Source organism: Phoxinus phoxinus, assembly GCF_949152265.1.
Source record: "Phoxinus phoxinus genome assembly, chromosome: 6".
Taxonomy (NCBI): Eukaryota; Metazoa; Chordata; class Actinopteri; order Cypriniformes; family Leuciscidae; genus Phoxinus; species Phoxinus phoxinus.
Genome location: NC_136881.1, coordinates 37318938 through 37344095, shown reverse-complemented (window position 1 = coordinate 37344095; position 25158 = coordinate 37318938). Strand labels below are relative to the sequence as shown.

General features: G+C 37.7%; 4 protein-coding genes across 8 annotated transcripts in view; 1 reads left to right on the top strand and 3 right to left on the bottom strand.

Annotated features, from left to right (window-relative positions):
* The window catches only part of tacr3l (tachykinin receptor 3-like), a 28251-nt gene extending 24866 nt beyond the window's left edge, over positions 1–3385 (bottom strand). The window contains exon 1 of the mRNA XM_079615810.1: positions 3255–3385. Within this exon, the coding sequence (XP_079471936.1) occupies positions 3255–3274 (20 nt within the window). The 5' untranslated portion in view covers positions 3275–3385. The remainder of the gene's footprint in view (positions 1–3254) is intronic.
* Positions 1413–7060, top strand: acy3.2 (aspartoacylase (aminocyclase) 3, tandem duplicate 2). Of its 5 annotated transcripts, none has more exons than XM_079615813.1 (8): positions 1438–1585; positions 1733–1904; positions 3268–3503; positions 4674–4869; positions 5190–5283; positions 5368–5475; positions 5556–5668; positions 6106–7060. In XM_079615813.1, the coding sequence occupies exons 3-8, from the start codon at positions 3268–3270 to the stop codon at positions 6301–6303; spliced, it is 945 nt and encodes a 314-aa protein (XP_079471939.1). In that variant the 5' UTR covers positions 1438–1585; positions 1733–1904; the 3' UTR covers positions 6304–7060. The 5 variants fall into 5 exon arrangements, with proteins under 5 accessions (XP_079471937.1, XP_079471939.1, XP_079471940.1 ...); XM_079615814.1 differs by having other exon boundaries at positions 1439–1579; XM_079615812.1 differs by having other exon boundaries at positions 1446–1585; positions 1807–1904.
* On the bottom strand, positions 6279–10918 carry cldnd1b (claudin domain containing 1b). The gene is made up of 5 exons (XM_079615816.1): positions 10465–10918; positions 9020–9512; positions 8782–8889; positions 8153–8290; positions 6279–8035 (listed from the first exon to the last, which is right to left on the bottom strand). The coding sequence occupies exons 2-5, from the start codon at positions 9312–9314 to the stop codon at positions 7815–7817; spliced, it is 762 nt and encodes a 253-aa protein (XP_079471942.1). The 5' UTR covers positions 9315–9512; positions 10465–10918; the 3' UTR covers positions 6279–7814.
* A 1220-nt stretch (positions 10919–12138) lies between these two features.
* glb1 (galactosidase, beta 1) lies at positions 12139–24830 on the bottom strand. The gene is made up of 16 exons (XM_079616961.1): positions 24682–24830; positions 23565–23734; positions 23122–23272; positions 21211–21271; positions 21011–21105; positions 20312–20492; positions 18166–18224; positions 17354–17475; positions 17169–17209; positions 16966–17078; positions 16783–16857; positions 16004–16093; positions 15718–15831; positions 15074–15205; positions 14642–14902; positions 12139–12888 (listed from the first exon to the last, which is right to left on the bottom strand). The coding sequence occupies exons 1-16, from the start codon at positions 24733–24735 to the stop codon at positions 12634–12636; spliced, it is 1974 nt and encodes a 657-aa protein (XP_079473087.1). The 5' UTR covers positions 24736–24830; the 3' UTR covers positions 12139–12633.
* Between the last annotated feature and the right edge of the window lie 328 nt (positions 24831–25158).

Genomic DNA, 25158 nt, shown 5'->3' with positions numbered 1-25158 from the left:
TCTGTGTGTCCGTGAGCAGTGGTTGATGTTGTCTGCGTTGTGTTATCATTGTCCTTGTGGGATGTTTCAGCCACATGTCCATTCAGGTGCCGAAGTGAAGTCCTGTGGTCATTCGTACTCTGTCCAGATGTGTGTGTGCCATTCAGGTTGAGTGGATTGGCAGCACACACTGCTGAAGAATGATTGAGGGATAAGTAGATATTGTCCTTTAGCACCAGGTTTGTTTGGGTGTAGGCCATCCTGTTTAAACAGTTGTCTCTATCTTCAGAAAAGTTTGAAGTTGTCAATGAAGTTTAAGTTGCACATTTTTTTGCGGCCATGTATTAAAGGGATAGTTCACCCCAAAATGAAAACATGTGCTTACAAAGTAGACTGACACAGAAGAGAACAAATTCTTCAATAAAGGTTTTTTTTTGCACACAAAAAGTATTCTCCTTGCTTCATAACATTAAGGTTAAAGGTAACTCCACTGGAGTCACATGGACTATTTTAAAGATGTCTTTACTACCTTTCTGGGCCTTGAAAGTGGTCGTTGCGTTTCTGTCTATGGAGGGGTCAGAAAAGTCTCGGATTTCATAAAAAAAAAAAAAACATTAATTTGTGTTCCAGAGATGAACAAAGGTCATACGGGTTTGGAACGACATGTGGATGAGTAATTAATGACAGAATTTTCATTTTGGGGTGGACTGTCCCTTTAAGCCCAAGCAACCGTGAAAACCTATTGTTCCTCTTGCTGGGAGTGGTCCACTCATGAACGGCTGAATTTTCAGTCTTCTAAGTGTTTCAAAAAGTTCATTGAAATCCCGCTTGATCTGACTGCTTTTTCCGAATATCATTCTTCCCCAATGACAAGTCGATTTGCAGTCTTATGTTAACAACACTAGGCCAATACAATTTGTCTGAGAGTTTGTTTTAAATTTAAGGCTCAACACTTCTGATGTTTTGCATTTACAAAGTTGTCAATTCCCCCACTGATAGTCATGTTAGTCATTCTGCATATTGTTTGGTCTTTGTAGTTTGTGTCAATTTCAAGGATATTTTTGGTTCCTTAAGCAAAGACTGTTGAGAACCACTGAAGTGATGGTGTGAAAAAAAAAAAAAAAACACACACAAAAAAAAACCTATGAAAATAAAATTGCAGTTAAGAAGATTTTGGACAAGATCAAACCTTTCTTAAAGAGTTTATATCTACTTCATACACTTCTGTGCATTAATTGATTTTTATTTGATTTATCTAATTTGGTATTGGCCATTGCATTTTCTAACACACAGCAGCTGTTCATGCCCTGAGGAAACTGTGACAGGAAATACTGGTCTGTTGCGAAGCGCTTCCCCGCCGTTCTCTGTCATTATGCAAAGTCGTAATGTTTAGGTAATAATCTGAGATCTTCAGTCCTCTCAGTTGTCATGTTTCTCCTCCCCCTCTTGCTTTTCCTCCACACACTCTCTTTTTAGCGCATACATGAGTCAGCAAAACACTGGCTTCATGCAGGAGATTCATGGCCAGGGATAAAGAGTTGCAGGGACATCATGTATGAAAGATGATCCAAGGCTGCTGACTGAAGGCGAGGCAGAGAAGGTGGGGGTAAATAATGTTACTTTACTGTGTTTGAGCAAATGTGGAAGAATGTCTTAAACTGTTTATGTGTGTGTGTGTGTGTGTGTGTGTGTGTGTGTGTGTGTGTGTGTGTGTGTGTGTGTGTGTGTGTGTGTGTGTGTGTATCCCCTGCAGCTAGATTAGGCCTGTACTTGTTAAATGTGTGTCCACGCGCATGCCCTGTCACACCTCACGCTATGTGTCCAAAGGTCTCTGATGCCTAGTGCTACTTCACTCAGTAAGACGATTAGAGGGAAAGCATTAGGAAGAAGCAGTGAAACAACATACTTCTGTCTTAAAAATAACGGTAGGAGCTTTTCCTTTCGTTTCTGCAGCTCTTTCTTTGATATGTTGCATGTTGTTGTACAACGTGAGACAGATTGTAATGAGCTTCAATAAATGTATATTGTTTTAACAGAATACTTCATTCTGAAGGGAAACAGCTTAACTCCCTCTAGCAATGAGTTTAATGAACTAATACCGTTCCCAACTGTTCTTAAAGGTATACACACATGGATAAACGTTGGCGTAATAAATAAAGTTAACTGATAGTTGGACAAACTTTCTACTAAAGAAAGCACAGGTCTTTTGTCTCCGCTTATCAGATAAGTTTATCTAGAATGCGTGAAGTTCCTCCCGAACTCCAAGTGGAATTTTTTTCAGATTCATCCATAAAAGGGAACATTTAGTATAACTTATATACTATTAAAATTGTAGTTAATTAGTTATTATTTTTGTAGTTTACATTTAATTTTGATATTTTTTTATATATATTGTCTCTAATAATTTTCATTTCATTTGAGTTATGTTAATACTTAAAGTTAAACTAAACCAAAATAAGAAATGTTGCCTTGGGAACTTGCTGAAATAAAATAAGTCATTTTTACATTTTATTTTATTTCAGTTAAGCATTTATTTTGATTCAAGTAACACATTCTTTATGGCTTTAGTTGTAGTTAACGATAATAACACTGACCCCACTCGTTTATTAACATTTACCCTGTTTTTCAGAATTTTCAGTTAATAATTGTTTACCATTTTCTTTTGCTCTGACTGACAATGCAATTTTTAAGTATTATCTGTTGTGCCAGCCATGCAAAATAGTCAATGTGTGACTTTGTCGTGCTTTCTCTTCCCCAAAGAGAGCCCTGTTCAGTTTAAATTATAATTATAAATGATGGTTTTGTTTAACTCTCTAAGCAGTTTTACAAATGATCTACAACTATAAATCGTCAACAACATAACAACATCATATTGTCAGTTTGAATGAAAATAGCTAATGGGCTTCAGTATGTTAATCTCTATGGACTGCATTTGTGGCACAGAAAGTTAGTTTGTAAAAAAAAAAAGAACAGGTTTAAAGTAATGCACTTACAATGGAAGTCAAATTACTATATTTGAGTTAGCCATAGAACGCAACTTGTAATGGCCACACCTCTTTCTCACCCATTGCAGGAGATTATTTGCAAAATGCACATTTAAAAAAAAGCTGCTTGATTTGCATCAAACATTATTAAGATCTGTAGCCTAAAAAAAATCACTCTAGTACAGTGAGGTATTGTAAATGCAATATAAAAAAGGGCTCGTGATTTAATACTTCTTCAAGAAAACACATATTGCGGTGGCATTTGAAAACTCAAAATAAGAGTGTTTTTACTTTTGTGTTGTAGATGGCATCGTTGTTCCTGCCGGCACTGGGTCGCATGGCCGTATGTGGTGGGACTCATGGCAATGAGCTGTCAGGTGTGTATCTGGTGCAGGAGATGGAGAGACAGCGGAAAGAGAAGGGAGACGGTGTGTGGCCGATTCCTGTGACAACTGTGCTGTCAAACCCACGGGCTGTGGAAGAATGCAGAAGATATATTGACACGGATATGAATCGCTGCTTCAGCACAGCCACGCTCAGGTGAGATGAGGCACTGCAGCACAGACAGACTGTTCAGTTTAATGAAATGTAGGTTAATTTCAGTCCCAGTCCTTATAGTCGAAAATAATAACAAAATGAAACTGTATTTTGCTAAATAAAGATTTTAAATTAGTATTATTTTTAAATATACATATATCATATAATTTCTATAATGCAATTATGAGTCTCTTGAAAACAAACAAGTTCTGTTGTGTACTGGCTAAGGACAAGACAAGAGTTTTTCACTAAAAAAATAATGTATATTTCTGTTTCTCACATAAATGTACAATTAATATAACTTAGTACACAATTTTGGAACCTGCATAGAAGAAGAAAAAAGCAAAACTCATTTCCTCAATTTAATTTGTTTTATCAAGTTCATATAATGTGATGGTCTTCCCTCTTGATTAACTTAAATACAGATAACTTAAAAGGCAATTAAGTGGACTCAACGTTAATTGGACTTATATTGAACAAGTAAAGTTACAAATTCATTAAAACAAGTTCTTGCTTCACATCAACAGCTTTAATAACGTTACAGTGTGCTCCCTAACATTTCATAGCTGAACTTTAATATAATATTATTATATCTATATTAAATAAAATATATTTAGTTTTAACACAGCTGTTTTTGGAGAAATTGGCGAGGTTTGACCGATAAATTTCGCGCTCCGATGTTCTTACAGAAACGTAACTGTTATTACGGTAACTCAAACGTGATTCCTTGCTAATAACATTAGAAAAACGTTTTAATCAATTAAAAAGGGTGTAGGCTATTCGTATTTTAACGTGTATTACCTACCCAATGTAACGTTATCCTAAGGCTACTACTCGCACTGCTTTTCAGAGTTTGTTGTCAGTGTCACAGTCAGCCGTTGGGATTCTTGGGAAATTTTCAAAGACAATTATTTTCTACCAATCAGCGCGGTTGTCAGGCAGAACTTCAAGCATTGTCAAATTAAAGAAAGAGCGAATAATTTAAATACATAGCTCTTAACCTTTAAATTTTAAAATAAGAAAACATGCCTGTTTGAGTTATGAAAATATGTTATTCAATACATTTTCAAGTAATGTTCTGATAACATTAAGGTTTACAGTAGGCCTATTGCAAAGCAAGTGAATAGGCTATATTGCATGATGCAAAAATGTAAGTCTCTCTGTTTCCTGAAGTTCTCCTATGACAGACAGCAGCCCATATGAAGTCCAACACGCTCAGGAACTGAACAATCTGCTGGGACTGAAAGGATCTGCAGATGCAATAGACATGATCTGTGACCTCCATAACACCACGTCTAACATGGGCCTCACACTCATCCATTACTCAACCAGTGACTGGGTGACCATGCACATCTGCAAATACTTACAGGCAAGAGCATCACAACACAAGTGTGCTTCAATTCTGTAAACCAGGTCAGTTGATCTCAGCTGGTGGGTGGTTGTTAGATAGACAGCAGGGGGGGAAACAAAAAGAAATGCAAACTAACTATATAATAATCCATAGCAAAAAATAAATAATTGTCAATGTAAAATCTGTGTCCTGAAGTAAAACCAGTTAAGAACCACAGACCTGGATTTTTGTTTATGTGCCATTTTAAACGTGTGTACAATTCCATGAGTAGACTAGATTTTGTTTTGTGTCTCTGCATGTGTGTTTTGATGTTGTGTGTTGTCATGTACACATTTAAGACTAAGATAACCAAAGTGCCTGTGAGAGTTCTGGTAATGGATGTCCCGATTAGTGATGCATATTCCTTGGAGTCTGTCTCCAAGCATGGCTTTTGTAAGTGATGGTGATTATCTCCTTCGAGTACTCATACACAAATGTACGCTCAGATGACAAGAATCATGACCTGTGTTTCTGTAGCCATAGAGGTCGGGCCGCAGCCGCATGGAGTCGTCAGGGCTGACATTTATTTGATTATGAAAGAGGCCGTCGACATGACAATAGACTGGATCCACAAGTTCAACTCAGGTAAGACTGAACCAAATGTGGCTTACTTGTGTATTTTCTGCAATACTATAGTAGTAAGTGTGATTTATTTTGCTTTTTAGGAACAGTATTTGAAGGCGGGGATGTGGAAGCCTTCAAGTTTATCAAAAGTATTGATTATCCCAGAGATCCCGAGACTCGGACTCTCACCGCTGCCATTCATCCTCAGTTACAGGTGCCGATCGTTCTGCGGTTTATTATACTTACACACAGAATCAGCAAAAATGTTCAGGTCATAAGAACTTTTAGGTTATTTTAGGGCCATTTCCCCCCTATATTTCTTACAGTAATGGAGAAAGAAAATCTCACTGTAATAACTGTAAAATATTAATTCATCATGGTAGCATTATACTGCCTTTTTTCCAGTCTACATTTTTTTTAAGAATGATTGTATTGCAATATATATTTATTGGAATTATATAAAATGAGAAAAATTTAAGATGTCTATACAAAATAAATTACAGAATGTCACAATGCAAATAATCTTAATGGGCTAAAAAACTATTGTCTTTAGGCTAAATATGATTTATTTTCTTTTGATTTAGGATAAAACATAACATGTTTGAGTAACACAACCAAAAATCTGATTTTTTTTATGATCTTTTCATCCAGGACAGGGACTTCTGTCTCCTCAAGCGGGGTGACCCTTTGTTTTTGTCATTTTCTGGAGAAACTGTGACGTATGTAGAAGAAGGGTCCCTTCATCCTTTCTTTATCAACGAGTGTGCCTACTATGAAAAGGGAATCGCTTTTCACTTGGCAAAAAAGTTGACGCTGACGATTCCAACGGTGCAAGTGAAGAAAGACTGAAGAAGAAAATATATTAAAACTCTGTATGATTACCAAACCATCGAACATCAATCAGATGATTTCACAAGACAGAATGTCACTGAAATGATTAACAATTTTTCAGTCATATTATAACTCAGGTATACACTAGGTACTTATTTGTACAATATAAAATGTATATGACAATCAATACCTCATTTTGATCTACTGCTAAAATCATGAGCAACAATATTTTGGATGAAAAGATTTATTGTGACCAGCAAAATGTTCATTTAACAGGAATGCTTACAAAACGTTACAAAAAGGCAAAGCCGTCTGAAGTATTAGGGACACCGTCACGATGACAATGTGGAGTGTGAGGTATACTCTTGACTGCATTACTCTGCTGCGGCTCTCACCCGATTGCTATGAGAAAATCAAGCCTCTCACAGGCTTGGAATAAAAAGACAAAACAAACAGCACACTCACTTGACCAGAACATGATCTCAGAATAGTACAACAGAATAAACCACGTGGCACAATGAAATCAACTGGAGCTGGATGTACACTGTGATTTTTACCATCGGTTTTTGCTTGTATCGTTTTACAATATGATCCTAGTAAAATCTTGTGTAAATTCTACAACTGACTGCAAGACATCAATAGTCTTTTCACTTTGCACTAATTTCACCAATGTTTTGTGTCGTTTGCTAATTTTTGGCTTTATGTGGACTGCGGCGAACTGTGTATAACATTATGGGGAGAATTAACGTTTAAAATAAAGTATAAATAAGGATATAAACCACAGCTGAGATGGTTTTAAATGGCTACCTGAACCATCACAAAACATAATTGGATTCTAAACAAAGTTCTTAAAAAAAAGTGTAATATTCATAATGTAATACATTCTCAAAGAGAGACTAAATGGTAAACAGTTTAACCAATGTAAAGCACAAGAAACAAAGTAATAAATAAGCACAACAAATGTTCAGGAAAACACAAAAGGCTCGAGTGGTTATGACAGATGCAAACATTCAGTCTTTCGGGCCAAGGCAAAAACCCTAGTGCATCTTGGGATTGCAAAGCGCTAGAGTAGCTACAAAACAGGCGGAATAAAAACACAGAGGTGTGTAGGAAACTAAACTATCAAATCTAAATAAGTTTAGTCAACAGGTAAAATGTGACTAAATAAATGGGGAAGCCCTGAAGAACTACTGGAGTGCCACTGATTATTATTATTATTATAGATGCTTTTGAGTCTGATTGGCTGTGGTTGAGGTTTAGTTTCCCATCTCAAACAGCAAAGATGTTAACAGAGTGGTTAAAAAAAAGGCAGTTATATAGTAAGAAGATCCTTCAAGAGATGCAAGTATTCACAGGAGAGTGTTATGAGTGGACGGCGCTAGTTTAACCTACTAACTCTTGGTGGTGTGTTCAGACCGTTTCCTTCATTACTTTTGCAAATAACAGCTAGGTTAGTGGTAAAAGCAGTTGCTGAGGCTGTGTGCTTTCTGACAATCGCTTCGGCAACTCTACGGTCCGTTCTCTGTTGCCTAGGCAACCCTGTAGGCTGTCATTCGAGTGTAGTGCTGGCGGTGACTCCTCGCAGCCCATATGAAGAGCGCAGCAGCCATGATCTGCAGCGGAGACGAGATCAGGGCCAAATACAAGGACCAGCCCGGAGAGTAGTCCATACCCTCGGGCAGCTCTGATATGTCATGTAGCAGATGCACGCCCGCGAGGAAACAGCATACGGTGGCCACAGTACACAGGCCTGGGAGCAAAATATAGGTTTAAATGTAATGCTTTCTTTGTCAGGGAGCTGTAGAAATAGCTGTGATTATTATTATTATTATTATCCCCATTTATCCATAATGTACAGCTGTCTTACCGGCCAGCAGATGCAGGATCCCTACGAACAGGGTGGGAGTGACACTGCGGCAAAGACAGGCACACACTCCGATCAATGCCGCGAGAAACACCAGTCCAACAGAGACCAGCGGCAACAGGAACTGACACTTACACAGGTCTGAGGACACACACAACACAAACAAACATCTGAAGGCTTTCAGAACATAATGACAACGCAAATTACAAAACGTCGTCCAGCCACTCGCTGCGGCTGGTTGAGACAAATACCGGTACTGTGTATATATATATATGACAGACAGACAGACAGACAGATAGATAGATAGATAGATAGACAGGTAGATAGATAGATAGATAGATAGATAGATAGATAGATAGATAGATAGATAGATAGATAGATAGATAGATAGATAGATAGATAGATAGATAATTACTCCAGTCTTCAGTGTCACATGATCCTTCAGAAATCATTCTAATATGATGATTTGATGCTCAATCAACATTTCTTATTGCTCAATTTAATGCATTCTTGCTGAATAAAACTATTAATTTCTATCTATCTATATATAAAAAACATTTACAGACTCCAAACTTTTAAACAGTAGTGCATATATAAAATTGAATACTTGATTTTGAGTTAGGAGGACGTACAGGTACGCAGCAGATCTTCTCCACTGTTAATATTTCCAGGAGATTTGAACTTGGATTCCCACTGCTGGGCCAAAGTAAAGGCCTGACATTTAGTCACCATTATCACATCTGGAAAAGAAGGATGCGGAGAGCGAGGAGAGAGACGAGAGAGACAAAGCAAAAATGGTTAGCATCAGTTATTAATAATAAATAATGAATACATGAACATAAATTACAAAGTTGAACGTCCTCTCCTCACCAGGCTCTTTAAACCAGTGTGAGCTTCGGGGCACCAGAATGCAGCGCCACCAGAGACCCAGCGTGCCATTCAACCGGAACAAAGCAACACTGTAGCTTCTCTCATCCACGTCCTCTCCCTCAAAGTCCTGCCGCAGGCCCTGCAGGTCTGAGCCGTTGTTGACATCGTTGCTGGCCGGCTGACTGTGGTACAGGTACCAGTTCTGTGTTCCCATTGCAACAGAGAGATAGACGGTGGCAAGAAGGCTCAGCACAGAACCGATGACCAGCGCTGTGGCATAGCGGTTGTCCACCATGGTTTTGATGATGTAATATATATGTTAAAAAAACGTGCAGATGGCCAAAAATGAACTCTTTAGTAGATGAGTGTGAGGAGAACAATCATATAATTTGGTGTTTAAACAGTTTCTTTTCATCTTCTGGTGATATCCATTGCAGAAAGTCAGATCTCATCTTCATGGACGCGATCCTTCCGAAGATCTAAAGTGTGTTCTCTGAAACAGAGAGGAGTGTGATTAAATCACACAGAAGTCAAACAAAGTCATGTTTAATTACAAGGTACAAAGTTGATACACTGAGAGCTATTAATTAAGGAGGAGTACTAAGACATTGTATTTGCTAAGGTTTGCTAAAGACTATCCCAGTTTTTAATCACTTCAAGTAGCTAGATATCCACGACCAAATCAGTTTAAAGTGCTGTTTTCTGAGTTATGTCTGTGAAATAATCTGTACTTATTATTGTAGTATAATCTATTTCAGATAAAAGCCACTAAACTGCTCATAACAGCAAATTAAGTTGTGGCAGTGACTTCTAATTTTTAAAAGGTATAACAACAAAACTTAACATTTCTAACAACTCGGTACATGCAAAATAGACATTTATAATATTTTAAAAACGGTTTTTATTGTTTGTCATCTTTATATTTGTCGTTCCCTCGTATAACAGTTATTATTAACGAGCGCATTAAAGAGCATATTTATTGATAAACCCCTTAAAAATTAGAGTTATGTCCAATAAAATAAATAATAAATAAAGGAAAACAAATAAAGGAAAACAAAAGTCAAACTCTTCATCAGAAAGTGCTCTTTGCCTGGTCGATGTGCTTTAATATTCAGAGAACGAGATAATAAAATAAGTCACGAAGTGTTTAAATGCACAAAGGGCATATCATTCGATATTTAATACAATTTTGACATATTTAACCGACACAATAGCCTAATGCTCAATATTTCATACATTAAAGTTGCTTGACGTTGACTAGCATAAAAGCTAACAGGCTAGTGTGTGTTTTCAGCGAGATACTCGAGACTTGACGAATAAAAAAAATAACGTAAGTAAATGTTGAGTGCTCTGTATTTCTTATACCAATGAAACTTCCTATTTAGAACAACAACAGCCGACTTTTTTTTTTAAATCAATCCAAATAGTTTGCGATTGTCACTTACCATATTGAAGAAACCCAGCGCGCTGATGACGACTCTGTTGTTCCTGGTTACGTTTACGAATGCGCGCGCACATCACCTCAATCCGCACGAGCGCGATTAGTGCACGTCACGAAAATAGCAGCAGAACCTGCGTGAAGACTGTGCATACTTCATCTCTTTGCATCAAAATGTCTTCACACCTGAAAGAACCATTTACCGGGTCATTAAGACCTTGAGGGAGAGAGGTTCAGCTGCAGTGAAAAAGACCTTTGGACAATAACTGGTGTCAAGAAGGACAGAAATGAAGCCACTTCTCTCTGAGAAAAACACCAAGGACAGACTGAGTAACAAGGATTGGACAGCAGAAGATTATTGTAAACTTAATTTCTGTGCTGAAACTTCCTTCCGACTGTTTGGGACAGCTGGAAAATTGCTTGTCCGAAGAGAAAAAAAAAAGGTGAACACTGCCTGCCATAAGTCCTGTGTCTAGCTAACAGTGAAGCATCCTGATCCTGAGTCCATGAGTGAGGTTGCATTTAATCCAAGGGAGTGGGTGCTCTCTCACAATCCTGCCCAAAAACACTGCCATGAATACAGAATGGTATCACAACGTTGTAGAGCATTACATTGAAATTTTGGATCCGTGGCCAGTCAATTCCCCAGATCTTAATCCCATAGAGAGCCTGTGATCAATCCTCAAAAGGCATTTGGACAAGCAGAAAACCATAAATTGCATTCAATAAGGAAAGAATGGATTGCCATTAGTCAGCATTTGGCCCTGAAGCTCATATCCAGCATGCCAGAGCAAATTGCAGAGGTTATGAAGAAGAATGGGTGAGCACTGTAAATACTGAGTCCTTGCGTATATATGCCATGAAGGTCAAGTACGGTAACTCGTACTCAGAATTTGTCCTCTGCATTTAACCCGTCCAAGTTAGTGCACACATTTTAGTAGCAGTGAACACACACAAGACTGCGAATCACACCGCGGCGCTCGGGGAGGGATTGAGAGTACAAGCTCAAGGGGACACAAGCTCAAGGGGACACAAGCTCAAGGGGACACAAGCTCAAGGGGACCTCAGTCGTGGGTATTGACGGTGGATAAGAGCAATGTTTTTTCACTCCCCCACCGTATTGAGAATCGAACCCACTTTAGGCCACGACTGCCCCTATTATTGAATGTGTTACAAATAAAAGCCTTTAAAACGTATGAAATGCGTATCATTATAGTTTTCCCACATACCAAAGCATGTGAAAAAAATAATCTACATACTGAAGCAGCAAACTTTGAGAAACAAAAAATTGAAGTCACTGCCAATACTTTTGGCCACTGCTATATTTATTACCCTCTAATTTTATTCTTTTACTCGTTATTCCTAAATTTCTTAGAAATTAAATGTTTAAAATGTACACGGTGTCTGTGTTGACAACAATTGAAAATTAAGTTTTCATGTATTTTTGAAGGTTTTGATCATTTTCAGTCAGGCATAGTATGAGATGAGATGTATGTTGAAAGTGTTTTTTAGGTTTTCACACATTCTAACCAAAAGAGAAGGCAAAAAAAGGAAGAAGAGAGTAAAAAAAAAGTTTGCATTCACACATGCACATAACACAATTCCGGTAAACCACCCCACTTCTAGACCCTTAAAACAAACCATGTATATCACTATACATCTCAGATAAAGACTGCGTGAATAAAATAGTGCCGTTTAATTTACACACAACCAACCATGGATTTCTGTAAGGCTTTACAATTCAAAGTCATAAAACCATTCAACATCATTTCATCGTGATACATTACAAGGCATGTCCAATGTGGTGCAAAAATAAAATCACTCATATGCAATAAACGCTTGACTAAACATTGTAGCATGTTCGTCCAAATGAAAGGTACGCTTTCTAGTATTATTCAAAATAATAAAAAAAAAGTGCAAAATAAAAGTAGTATCCGCATTAGGATATAATGTTAACATCACCTTGACAGGATCTAGTGCACTCAAATTAAAATCACACGGCTCATTCCCTGAGCGGCTTTGGCACCTGAGAATTGGCAAGATTTTACTGTAAATTCACAGTGATCATATATTATAGTTTTAAAATTGTCCATATATAGCTGATACATGTCATATCCCTTCAGATCAGTAAAATGTGTGACGCAAATTCATTATTCTAAGATTCTGGTCGGTAAAATCATAAGAGGTCTTGTTTTTCGAACAGCCGTCGCGTGTGCTGGCCGGTGGTCTTCACCGTGGCGTTTATGACCGGAGTGTCAGTGAACTCCACCACGCAGGAACCCGAGGAGCACGGTGCCGCCTCCAGCTCCAGAACCGTTATGTTGTTTTGGACCGAGGTGCTGAGCAGGTGGGCTGGGACAAAGAGGGTCACCTGTGGCCCGCGGGACGGCCAGTAGCGACCCAGATTGAAACCATTAATCCACACTTGACCCTGGAATAAAAAAAGCATTTTATGATCCTTTAAAATTTCACCAAAGCGAATCTCTTCACATTTGTAAATGGATCTCATTAGGGATGCACCGATATGAACATTTTGGCCGATACCGATAACGGATAATTGTTTATATTTGAAAGCCGATAACCGATATATATCGGCTGATAAATCTAAATTTATTTTAATATAATTTTTAAGAGCCTGATTACAATTATACGTAAAGAATAATTGACGACAGGCCGTTGAATTATTAGAAAAATAATGCACACCCGAGGTGGTAATGCGGTCACGACGCGAAGCGGAGTGGCCGTTACACTTCGGGTGTGCATTATTTTTCTAATAATTCAACGGCCTGAAGTCAATTATTCCGCTTATACTACAGTTGCCACACCTCGAAATATTGTTCAGATGATGTATTTCAAGACGTTTGTAAAGTTTTTGTCATTAAAACGCTCTTGTATGTAGGACTAATTCCTTGCGCATCTAAACACATGCTCCGTTGCTAATTCCAAAACGTCATTTTAGAGTTAGTAACGGAGGTCTGAGCCGCTGATAGCAGACTAAAGGCCACTTATTGCTGGACACACGTAACGACTAGAAACATTCTCTGACTGTGAATGCAGCAGATTTTAAACACCGCTGTGAACACAGACTGAACGCGCTGAACACGCGTGCATGCAGATAAGTATCAAATTACATTCATAACCGGCCTTACAGTAAGTGTGTCCCCGGCTTTATGCAGTTATTAATGCAGTTATGAGAGAGAAAGAAGCATTCGCGTCAATATTATTATTTATTTATTCAATTCGTTTTAATTAATTCGTTCATTCTTTTTTTTTTCTATTAGTGACAGACTAGCCTAATAAATGAAACACAAAGCCCTTTTAACAAGTATAGGCCAATCAATAATTTTTTATTTGTTATATTATCTGCAGCAGGACTATCAATTTATTGAAATATTCTTTTTAATTTTCTATTGATTATATATAGGACTATATAGGCTATATACTTCATTTATTAAAATTAAACTGCATGTTTCCATTGATTGTGAAGTTAGACATTGAAAATCACAGATCAAGCGCATGGGGCTGCAGTTTACTTGTTATGAATTGTATCCTATTTTCCGTTATTACAGTTGACTACGCGAAGTGATATGGAACTGTAATACGGTTAAGACCTGCCGGAACTACTTTAGCCGTGCAATTCCCTGAATATAATTGCACACCTCAGAACGTTCGTCAACCAATCAGATTCAAGCATTCAACGGCCCTGTAGTATAAACAATTATAATGTTCTCATGATAATGTTATATGACAGACTTGCACTAAACTGTATTTTCTAATCATATTTAAAACATTTAAAAACCATCATGGCGAACAGCGCGCATCTGAAGTGTCTCAGCTGAAGGAAATAATCCATTATTTATTGCTTTAATATATCAGCCAAATGTTCTTATCAGGCCAAAAACGATAACATTAAAAATGAACATATATTGGCCGATACCGATATGGTGGCCGATATACCATGCATCCCTATTATTTTCCCTTTTCCCAATCAAGTTTCAAACAATTAAAAACCATCATGGCGAACAGTGCAGATCTGAAGTGTCTATCGGCTTTAATATATCAGGCAAATTTTCATACCAGGCCGATAACGATAATGAACATTGAAAATGATCATGTATCGCCTGATACCGATATGGTGGCCGATATATCGTGCATCCCTAGATCTCAGCGGTGAAGAGTCCCACCTTCCTCCAGTTGGGAAACTGGATGTATGTGTCCTGAGGGAGGTCGGGAATGCCGTCCGGGATGTGGAAGCTACCAGCGTAGAAGGTTGGAGGTGAAAGAGCAGGAGGAGGTGTGGTGGTTAAACTGGTGGAGGCAGAGATGGAGACAGATGAGCTCGACGCCGACAACAGCCCCTCACGCACGGCTTCATCTATACTCAGAGAGTACACCGTCCAGTTAACCAGAACATCAGCGCCCAGAGTCAGATTAAACACCAGACCCTGAGGAACAGAGAGAGAAAATTAAAAAAAGAGTCTGAATATTTGTCTGTGGGATTGGTCAGCTTCAGGAAAACTATAATTCTGATCAGTTAGAAAAGATATAACAACTCAAGTTAGAACAGACTGAGGGACTTTGCTGAGAATGAGTAAAAGTCATAAAGTCTTGGTTGCCTTGAAGTCATTAATTTCTCTGCCGTAGTTGATTCTGCCCATGTTCTCCACCAGGATGTCCACACGGCTGCCAGCTTTTCCAGTTATATTCATGGTGAGTGCCTTGTTCCTCTCCAAAATACCAGCAGAAATCTACATTTTTTTGAAAATGAAATGAAACAATTACACTACTGTTCAAAAGTTTGAGATTTTTGAAAGAAGTCTCTTCTGCTTATCACATGTATTTGATCAAAACATATTGTGAAATATTATTACACTTTTAAATAACTGTCAACTGTGTCAAATCCTGTGAAGAAACACTTCTGATTATTATCAATGTTGAAAACAGTTGAGCTGCTTAATATTCTTGTGGAAACAGTTTTGCATTTTTACAGGATTCTTTGATGAATAGAAAGTTCAAAAGAACAGCATTTATTTGAAATAGAAATTGCATTCATTTAAAACTGTCACTTTTGATCAATTGTATGTGTCCTTGCTGAATAAAAGTATAATTTCTTCAAAAAATTAAAAAATAAAAACCTGACTGACCCTAAACTTGGCAGTGTACTGTATAAAATGATGTGTTATGCAAACACTTCACATCTATTACGATTATGAGTAACTCAGACATGAAACAATCACCAGAGTAAAACAGTGCTGCTTACGCCATCAATGGATATATAGGCCCGATCATGGACTCCATTTAGAGGGGATGACAGCGGGGTGGGCTTCAAACAGTTAACAGGCAACACAGTTTGATACAGCATAAAGCCAAACGCCTGACGGGATAATGAGACATCCATAATCATTAAACAGATAAGACATAAAGCAATACAGTTCATACAAAAGCATCTGCATAAACACTGACTGAGACAAGCATTTAAATCACTAACATTACTGAACAGAACTTCACATTTACTGAACAACAATTAAGATGAGATGCGGGCATACCTGATTCATTTCAGTAAATGTTGGTGGGTAAAGAGTTTTTACAGGGCCAGACAAAGATAATACATCCAAAGACTCAGTCACGGTCTTGAGCTGCAAGGACATGATAGTTATATAGAGGAGTGTTGTATAGACACACTAAATAAAGTGGACCTATAATGCGTTTTTACATTTTCATCTTTCTTTAGTGTGTAATGTTGCTGTTTGGTCATGTAAAGGGTCTGAAAAGTTACAAAACACAAAGTCACTCCGACAGGAGTTATTCTCTATATCGGTCGTACTATTTTCTGAACTCCCTGAAACGCCTCCATTGTAGTCTCGAGTTTTCTTCTGGGAACAAACACGTCACAATACTCCTCATTTAAATAATTCCCACTCAAGACATACGCAAAAAAAGGGGCCTGGTTCAGTTAGTTAGTAGTGTGTTAAACTCGTGGTTATGGTAAGGAGCGTGACATTTCTGAAAGACGCTGGAAGTGGTTGACCAATCATAACACACTGGACAAGCCGACCAATCAGAGCACATAAGGAGGGGCTTCATATATCTTAACAGAGCGTTACTGACAGACTGGGAAGAGAGGTGCTGCAACAATGTCAAATATTGAAAACAATAAAGTGTTTTTCTTTTTCTTTTACATTTAAGCATGAAAACCTATTCTGGTAGAGCCCAAAAGCAAAAATCAAAGACTAAACGGCATCATAGGTCATCTTTAAATAAAACAGAGACTCGAAACATAAATCAAAAGTAGAATAAAAAGGCAAACATGCTAAAAATGATTTACCTTCTTCATTTGCACTTGTCCATATGCAAATTTAGGTGTTGATGGAGGCAGCATTCCTTCTGGTATATCTTTGTACTGTATCCGAAACAACAACAAAACAATCAGATCGATTTGCATGATTACTGACCATTGCATTTCTCCTTTGAAAATCATAATTCTTTCAATAAATAGCTAAATATTTACCATTTTGATGACTTCTCGAATGGCGAAATACTTGTCTGTGAGGTCTCCAGCTTCTGTAAGGGGCGCGTCATAGTCATAGCTGGTTGGCTGAGGACCATAAGGAGAGTTTGCGCCTATAATGTGATCAAATCAATTAAAAACATGAATCGAGACACATTGTAAGTTATTCATGGCCTGTTGAGGTACAAATCTCCAAGACCTACCATTCCAATAACCAAAGTTAGTTCCACCGATGAACATATATCTTGAAAACAATAACAAAAATAGTAATAAATCATACAATTCTGACTATTCAAAATAAATATAATAAAATAAATCAGTGCATTCCTTTCAGAAGTCCTTGTTTAGTATAAAACCGATGTTCAATTGTTATGGGTGACCAACTCACAAGTTGACATTGGCTCCCATTCCCAGAATTTCATTGAGGCTCTTGACGATAGCGGCTGTGGGAACGACAGAGTGTTTCCCGCCCCAGTGGTCCAGCCAGCCAGCGTAAAACTCAGAGTTCACCTGCAAAAAAAACAAACATTTCTACATAATTCTCCCTCCCGGCCAGATGCGGAAAGGCTTATCCATGTCTTTACTACGTCGAGGCTTCATTATTTTAATGTCTCCTTAATAAGAAACTGCAATATATTCAGAATTCAGCTGTCGGGTACTGACTTGCACATCTGCTCGCCAGCATATTTCCCCGGTTCTTTATAAATTGCATTGGATTCCTACACAGGTGCGTATTGATATTAAAACCTTGTTTTTAACATATAAAGCTGTTACATTTACATTGGCAGACGCTTTAATCCAACGCGACTTACATTGCATTTCAAGGTACACATTTGACATTTTTATCAGTTCTTGCTTTCCCTGGGAATTGAACCCATGACCTTGGCGTTGCAAGCGCAAACGCTCTACTTTTTGAGCTTTAGGAATGCTCTTCCTTTGGCAATTAGAAATTCCCCAACACTTGACTGTTTTAAGAAGATCTTTTTAAAACTGTTTATTGTTGTTGAGTATACTTTGTTATTTCTGTTTTTTACTATATTGCTGTCATTGTTATTATTACCGTGTAGCGCTTTGGGTTTGAGAAAAGCGCAATATAAATAAAATGCATTATTATTATTATTATCATGTAGTTCAGTATAGCTTTGCCATCCAGTGTCTTTATATTCATAACTGCTGATAGGAAAAAAGATTGGTTCTTACCAGAGGCCCACGTGGCTCTGCATGTCTCTGTGCTTCAAACGCAGCGGTTACATTTGAACCTGCACAAAAATACATCAATGAAATGTACAAATCACAATGCTAAGTAATGTCAGAACCAGTGTTGTCGTTAACTAAAAACTTAACAAAATAAACGTTAACTGAAGTAAAATTAAATATTTAAAAAACCCATAAAACGTATTTTATTTTAGGTAGTTGCTAAGGCAATATTTAGGTATCTATGTATACAACCTTGAACTTCACTTTCTTGTTCACCAGCCACTGTGGCTAGTGGTTTTCTACAGTTACTAGCCACTCTTTTTACATCGATACCATGGGGAAAAAATGGCATATAGACATTTTTAATACTATCTCATAATTTGGTAACTGTGTTTACGCGAATACTTGCCAAGACTTGCATTTTGACATTATTTTGTAGGTATTTGATTTTGTGTGTATGGTATTTGCTTTTTAATCGCAAAAAGCAGTGAAAAGGAACTCAATTTGAGATGCAGCTTTATGTGTTTTCTTTGGGTGTGAAATTCAAGCCCTGTAACACCAAAAATATTCATCAGGAGCAAATGAACCGAGTGAGTGAGGGGAGGTGGGTTTGTGTGTCACTCGCTGTCGGAGAGATCATGAAAGAGCAAGAAAGCGAAGCTTTACCTGTATCTATTCTGTGGAAAAAAAGTAATGGAAGCGTTTCATTTATTTCAGTATTGATATGTGATTTATCGAAAAATCTATATTTTTGACAACACTACATTGCACTTAGTTTATTTCAGATGCCATTTTAAAAAGACTACAACTGAAAAAAAGTATTTATTATATATAAAATTTAACCGGACAAACTGGCTAGTAGGAGTGACTGCGTTACACTGCTGAAATCCACCCGTATTTGGCAGGTGTTAATGTCAAGCTCTGTATATAACATATAGGTATAAATATAGGTGATATATATATACACATACATACAGGTGAAACTCAAAACATTTGAATATCGTTCAAAAGTTCACTTCATTCAGTACTTAAAAGGTGAAACTAATATATTATATAGACTCATTACATGCAAAGTGAGATATTTCAAGCCTTTATTTGTTATAATGTTGATGATTATGGCTTACATATTATGAAAACCCCAAATCAAAAATTAGAATATTGTGAAAAGGTTTTCATAGCTGTAAGCCATGCTCATCAAAATTATAACAAATAAAGGCTTGAAATATCTCACTTTGCATGTAATGAGTGTATATAGTATATTAGTTTCACCTTTTAAAGGATAATTCTGGTATTTAACACCTTGAGTCTATATTGTAGTTTGTTTTGGATGAACAAGAGTGTTTTTTGTTTCCAGAAACAAAAAGTGTTGCGAAATACAGTTTCTGTCGTGTTTTATTCGTCATTTTGTAAAATCCCATTGAATTCTGTTGAAGGACTGAGTGCTCGTTAATATAAATGCGCTACCGGAAACGGAAAGGGGGCAGTTTAGATTTGGTCGATGTAGTCTTTTTGCTCGCTTCCGTTTCTCATAAGGCTAGCGAGCAGAGCAACTGTGCTCCGGGAGAGTAAGCGAAATAAACAAACAAAACCTTCATTAATTGTTACTTGTAATATGAAGTTGAACTCGACTGTGACCGTGAGTGTCCCGCGAGACATAAACATCAGTTATCGCCATCAAGTGGTCGGGAGTGTGCTAACGCTTCAGATTCAAATATTGAGCGGAAGTTACACAGTTGTGAAGTGTCTGAAAAAATAGTTCCACTATAGCAAAATAAACGGATTGGAATCATATATTGCGACGATATATTGTTTATAATCATCAACGAACACCACTAACCACTCGGTGAGTTTAACAGTTTTGTAAACGAACATTATTGGCTGTTTTAATGACATTTTCGGACATGCCCATTGACTCCAATGTTAAATGGGTCCATGGCCAATTCTATAGTCAAAAACTCGAGAGAGGAACCATTGTCAAAAAAATGTTGTCCACCACTCTTGTTCATCCAAAACAAACTACAATATAGACTCAATGTGTTAAATACCGGAATTATCCTTTAAGTTGAATTACTGAAATAAATTAACTTTTGCACAATATTCAAATTTTTCAAATTTCACCATACGTAGGTGATATCTAGGCTGTGCAGACCTGGGCCGAAGTCAACAGTGGCATATAAGCCCTGGAGGGATCCACACTTGAGATAGCCCACGCCTGCTCCATCAGTGGTGAACAGGACCACCTCGTCCCCCAGGTGAGCCCGGAACAGCTGGCTGAGATGCCGCATGTAATTAAAATCACAGGCAAAGTAACTGCCGTATTCATTCTCTACCTGCATATGAAAGCAATCACATTCATAAATGTAAGATGTGCTTGTGTTTGAAAATGAAACTTTTATACGTATTACACATATTTACATACTTGTTTGTCCTTAAAGCTAAAAAGGGTGAAAATATACATACAAACAAACTATATAACATTTTATACATTGGGTTGGGTTATCTATATATGGTACACAGGGTTTTTATGTCATTGTAATGCGATTGTCTCACTTTTCATAAGTTACACCCATCAGATCATGAGAAGACATTTTCTGAACTGATTACATAATAAGCTGGAAACCAACTGAATTATTATTTAATGAAAATACTCGTTCAACAGGAAATTCCACTGTTCAGTGTCATGAGTTTAGCACTAAGGCAGCAATCAGATTTTTCTCATGTTATGACAATTACATATTCAATAATCAATATATAGTTGAATACACAGTATATCATATTGTATATATATAGAGAGATATTTTCTTTTCTTTTTTACCAGCATGATTGTTACGTAATGTAACTGCCTTACTTGCACAGTAATGATGGGTCCGCCGTTCTGGTACAGGTAACGTTTAATGATGGGCAACAACTTCCCCATCCACTTATCCACTGCGGTAAGGTAATCTAGAGCAATATAAAATACACCACTTGAACACTTCAAGATATACATTTCACTCATTCAGCTGCACCTTTTCCACTCTAAGGTTAATCGATAACTCGTGTTATTACCTGGATCAGATGATCGCAGCACAATGTCTTTCTTTTTCAACAGCCAGGCAGGCAAACCCCCCTAAAACAAGACAAATGTAACCATCCGAGGTCAGAAAAGTCAGTCATTTACACTCCATCACATATTCAGTTTCTTTTTCAATTATTTTCACTATATACAACTGTATGATACATAATTTTTTTTATAATTTACAATAATAAACTCTCTTTTTGATACCAGAAACCAGCATATATGATCATCCTCATGCGAGAGACCCATATCCTTACATTTAAAAGACAGCTATATATTTTCATGTATAAATACCCAGTTTATACTAATAAAATGTATGTCATAAACATGCATAAAATATAATTTGGAAAATATTTTGTTTCTGTTACATTACAAAAACTTTGTTTGTTTTCGATTCACTATAGTACTGTACTGATAGGCATATTATTTTTTGTTTATTTATTTTAATTTTTTTATTATTTTGTTATTTAAATACAATTTTACATTTATTTTAAATCATAATACTTAATTAATTAATTATTTTTTACATTGTTTTTCCACAGACCCCCTAGCTCTCTCTTGTGGCCCCGGCCCCTAGTTTTAGATGTGTCTCAGGCCCTGTTTACTCCTGGTATTAGATGCGTTCTGGTCGATCGGATCACAAGTAGACGAGGGAGACACATTCCCGTTCACACCTCGTGTTTTAATCCGTCTCTTTTGTCCACTTTCAACCACTTCTGTCCTGATTTCTTCGGGTGGAGAGTCTATGGGCGAGTAAATGTACGTGTTTTTTCAGATCTTTCGATCTAATGGACAAAATAAGCTCACGCAATTTCCACATGAACGCGACCAGAGCATCAGCTTTCATTTCTGCTCTGACAGCCGTAAGATCACGCCGAACTGTGAGCTGTGAGTGTGTGCTAGATATCAGGAATAGTGAGAAATCATTGTGCTTGGTACGTTTTTCATCTTCAAACCAAACTTGGGTGTTCATCCGACAAAGTTTAAATCCCGTCTGGCTAGCACGCTTCCCATAATGTTCACGCATTAGGTCAGTATGCGGAGAGTAGACGGTCTTTTGTGGCTGTTTGAACACATTCGACCAGAAGAGCCGCGTTTACACTATGAAAGCAATCCGTTCAAATGTGTTTTTAACTACCTCTGGAATAGAGGATGGATACCCGACCCGAGCCCGACGGGACCCGATGGCCCGGACCGGGTTCGGACAGATATTTAGAAATTATGTTCGGGTTCGGGTCGGGCTCGGTCACATCAGCGTGATAAGGCTTTGAACATTTTAAAATTAAAACAGTTTATTATGTAGGTAGCCAATGTGCCTGATGCTTTCACTTGATGCAAACGATCGTTTTTGTGATTAAAATACATGTAAAATATTACCATAACATCTGTCTTCCTGTGTGCGGACATTTGTTTGTGTAGCCGTGACAACGAAACACGTGCATAATGTGCGCGCCTGTGTTAGGGTTAGGTTAGTTGACATTAGTTATGTTAGTTTATTAGGTTAGTTAGGTTAGTTGACGCTCATCCTGTTGACATTTCCGATTGCCTTCCTACAGTTGCTTACTAAAAGCGGGCTTTCCACACAAACAAACGTACAATTGTCATTAGTATGACAAAAAAAAGGGATTTTAACTGCCGGTCTCGGGTCGGGCTCGGACATAAATATCTTTATGCCTGTCGGGCTCGGGTCGGGTTCGGTTACTGCTCTGTCGGACGCGGGCCGGGCTCGGACAGAAAAATTCGTCCCGATCCGCACTCTACTCTGGAAGTGGTCGAAAGTGGACAAGCTCAAAGCGCTTTAGACCCGTTTACACCTGTATTTAGAGTCAATCCACTTGTAATGTGATTGACCGAAACGCATCTTAATACCAGGTGTAAACAGGGCCTCTGTCTTTCCTCACCATATCCCACTCTGCACAGATGTAGGGGCCTGGCCTCATGATGACCAGCAGGCCGATGTCTTGGCACAGCTGCAAGAAGTGCTCTAGATCCCGGTCTCCGCTGAAGTCGTACTGACCCGGGACCGGCTCGTGGAAGTTCCATGGCACATACCTGTGGATGAATTCGGCCATTAGGGAAATCTGAGTTGGAATGAGTGGAATATAAAGTTAAGGGGAAAAAAAATCCATTGATTAGTACATAATAAAAATTAAAAAATCAGAAATATTGTACTTGCAATGAGCAATTTCTCAACAATAACATTTTACATCTCAGTATTCACTATTGAATTTTCCATGATTTTGATTAATAATTTCTTTTGAAAGCACAATATTTCCAGGTTTTCGTTGACTGTGGGAATACAAAACATTGTGACTAATACTTAATCATTGTCAGTTCGTCTTACGTCTGGATGGCGTTCAAACCAGCCATGTACATCTTGAGTAGCCGGTCCTTCCAGTAGACTCTGGGAATCCTGCTGTAGTGGATGCTGCCCGAGATGTAGCGAAATGGCTCTCCATCTTTAAGGAAGCAGTTTTGACGGTAATCCACGGAGAAACTGGATGTTAAAGCGTACTAGAGAAAGGAAGAGGATACAGAGTGCTTTAAAACAAGAAAATCATCATGAGTTAAAGGAATAGCCTAGTTCACCCAACTAAAAATTACGGGAATAACTAAGGAATAATACTTGACCACAAAAATACCACAATTAACCAATCTGAATCAAGTACAGTATTCCAGAGACCGGTATCATTTTATAATGTACTCAGTCTCACGTTCAAAACTGGTTTGGTTTTCCAACTTCCATGAAAAACAATCAAAGATATTTTGCACTATATCCTTGTCTGAACAGTCTCCCCACATACAAATTAAAGTGAATGGGGACTGGGGCATTTGAGTCCCAAATGACAAGCACGTGGTCTCAAAGAAGTCATGCCAGGTTCATATGTGTCTTGTGGCCAATTATTATTGACATCAGAAATGGTACAACATAATGACAAGACATGTTGTTGTCATTTTTTAGCACAACAGCCTCAGTTTCCATTTACTTTCATAGTATGGAAAAGAGTGTAAACACCCTGCACAATGTAAAGATTAATATGGAATGAGGGTGAGTAAATGAGGGCAGAATTGTGATCTTTGTGAGCTATCTCTTTAAATAACAGTATATTAAGGATTGATGTTTGTTTGATGACTGACGTGCTCACATGACAAGTCACAAGACGCAAGAGTCATGACAGTCTGGATGCACTTGTCAGGTGTTAGTATGTTCATTATCTTTACATCAGACCAAAAGTGCGACCGAATATCTCACAGCAGAAATATTCTTCTATAAACAGTGTCAGAATTGCAAACACTAGAAAGTCTAACACTTTTCTAAGATGGTAGTAGTAGTAGTAGGACATATGCAAGTCACTATTTCAAGTTATGGAGAGAACATCTGCACACTAGTAAGCAAGCTTATACTCTTGGTTAAAATTATACTTTTAAAACAAATGGGCAAAGTTAATAACGTTACTTGCCGTGACCGATGGTATGATCAGGAGCAGAACCGTCAGTCCGACACCCGCAGTCATGGTGTTTGAAACAGCAAACAGCGGTGCGGAAGTCAAATGCCATTTATTTTGGTTGCTACTAGCGATGACCGATTCGCGAATGAATCGTTCTCTGGAGTCGGATCTTTTTAACGAACTAGTTGAACCGGTTTACAAATCGAAATGAATCGGTAAACTGGACTGGAGACATTATAAAATATAAAATATACATTATTAACTGAAAACCGTAGCCTAAAATACAGCAATATTACTACTGTATTTTTTGTATTATAGAACTTGTAACCAACATTAGCACCAAAGTCAGAAGCTCCAGAGAAAGTCACAAAAGAAGCCAAGACTATGCACCGTTTACATTTTTCTCATTTTTAATGAGATTTCATTAAAAGAGCAAGTTCGTTACAAAAAAAAAACTTGTTTAAAGGAGGAAATTTAGGCAATCGACTT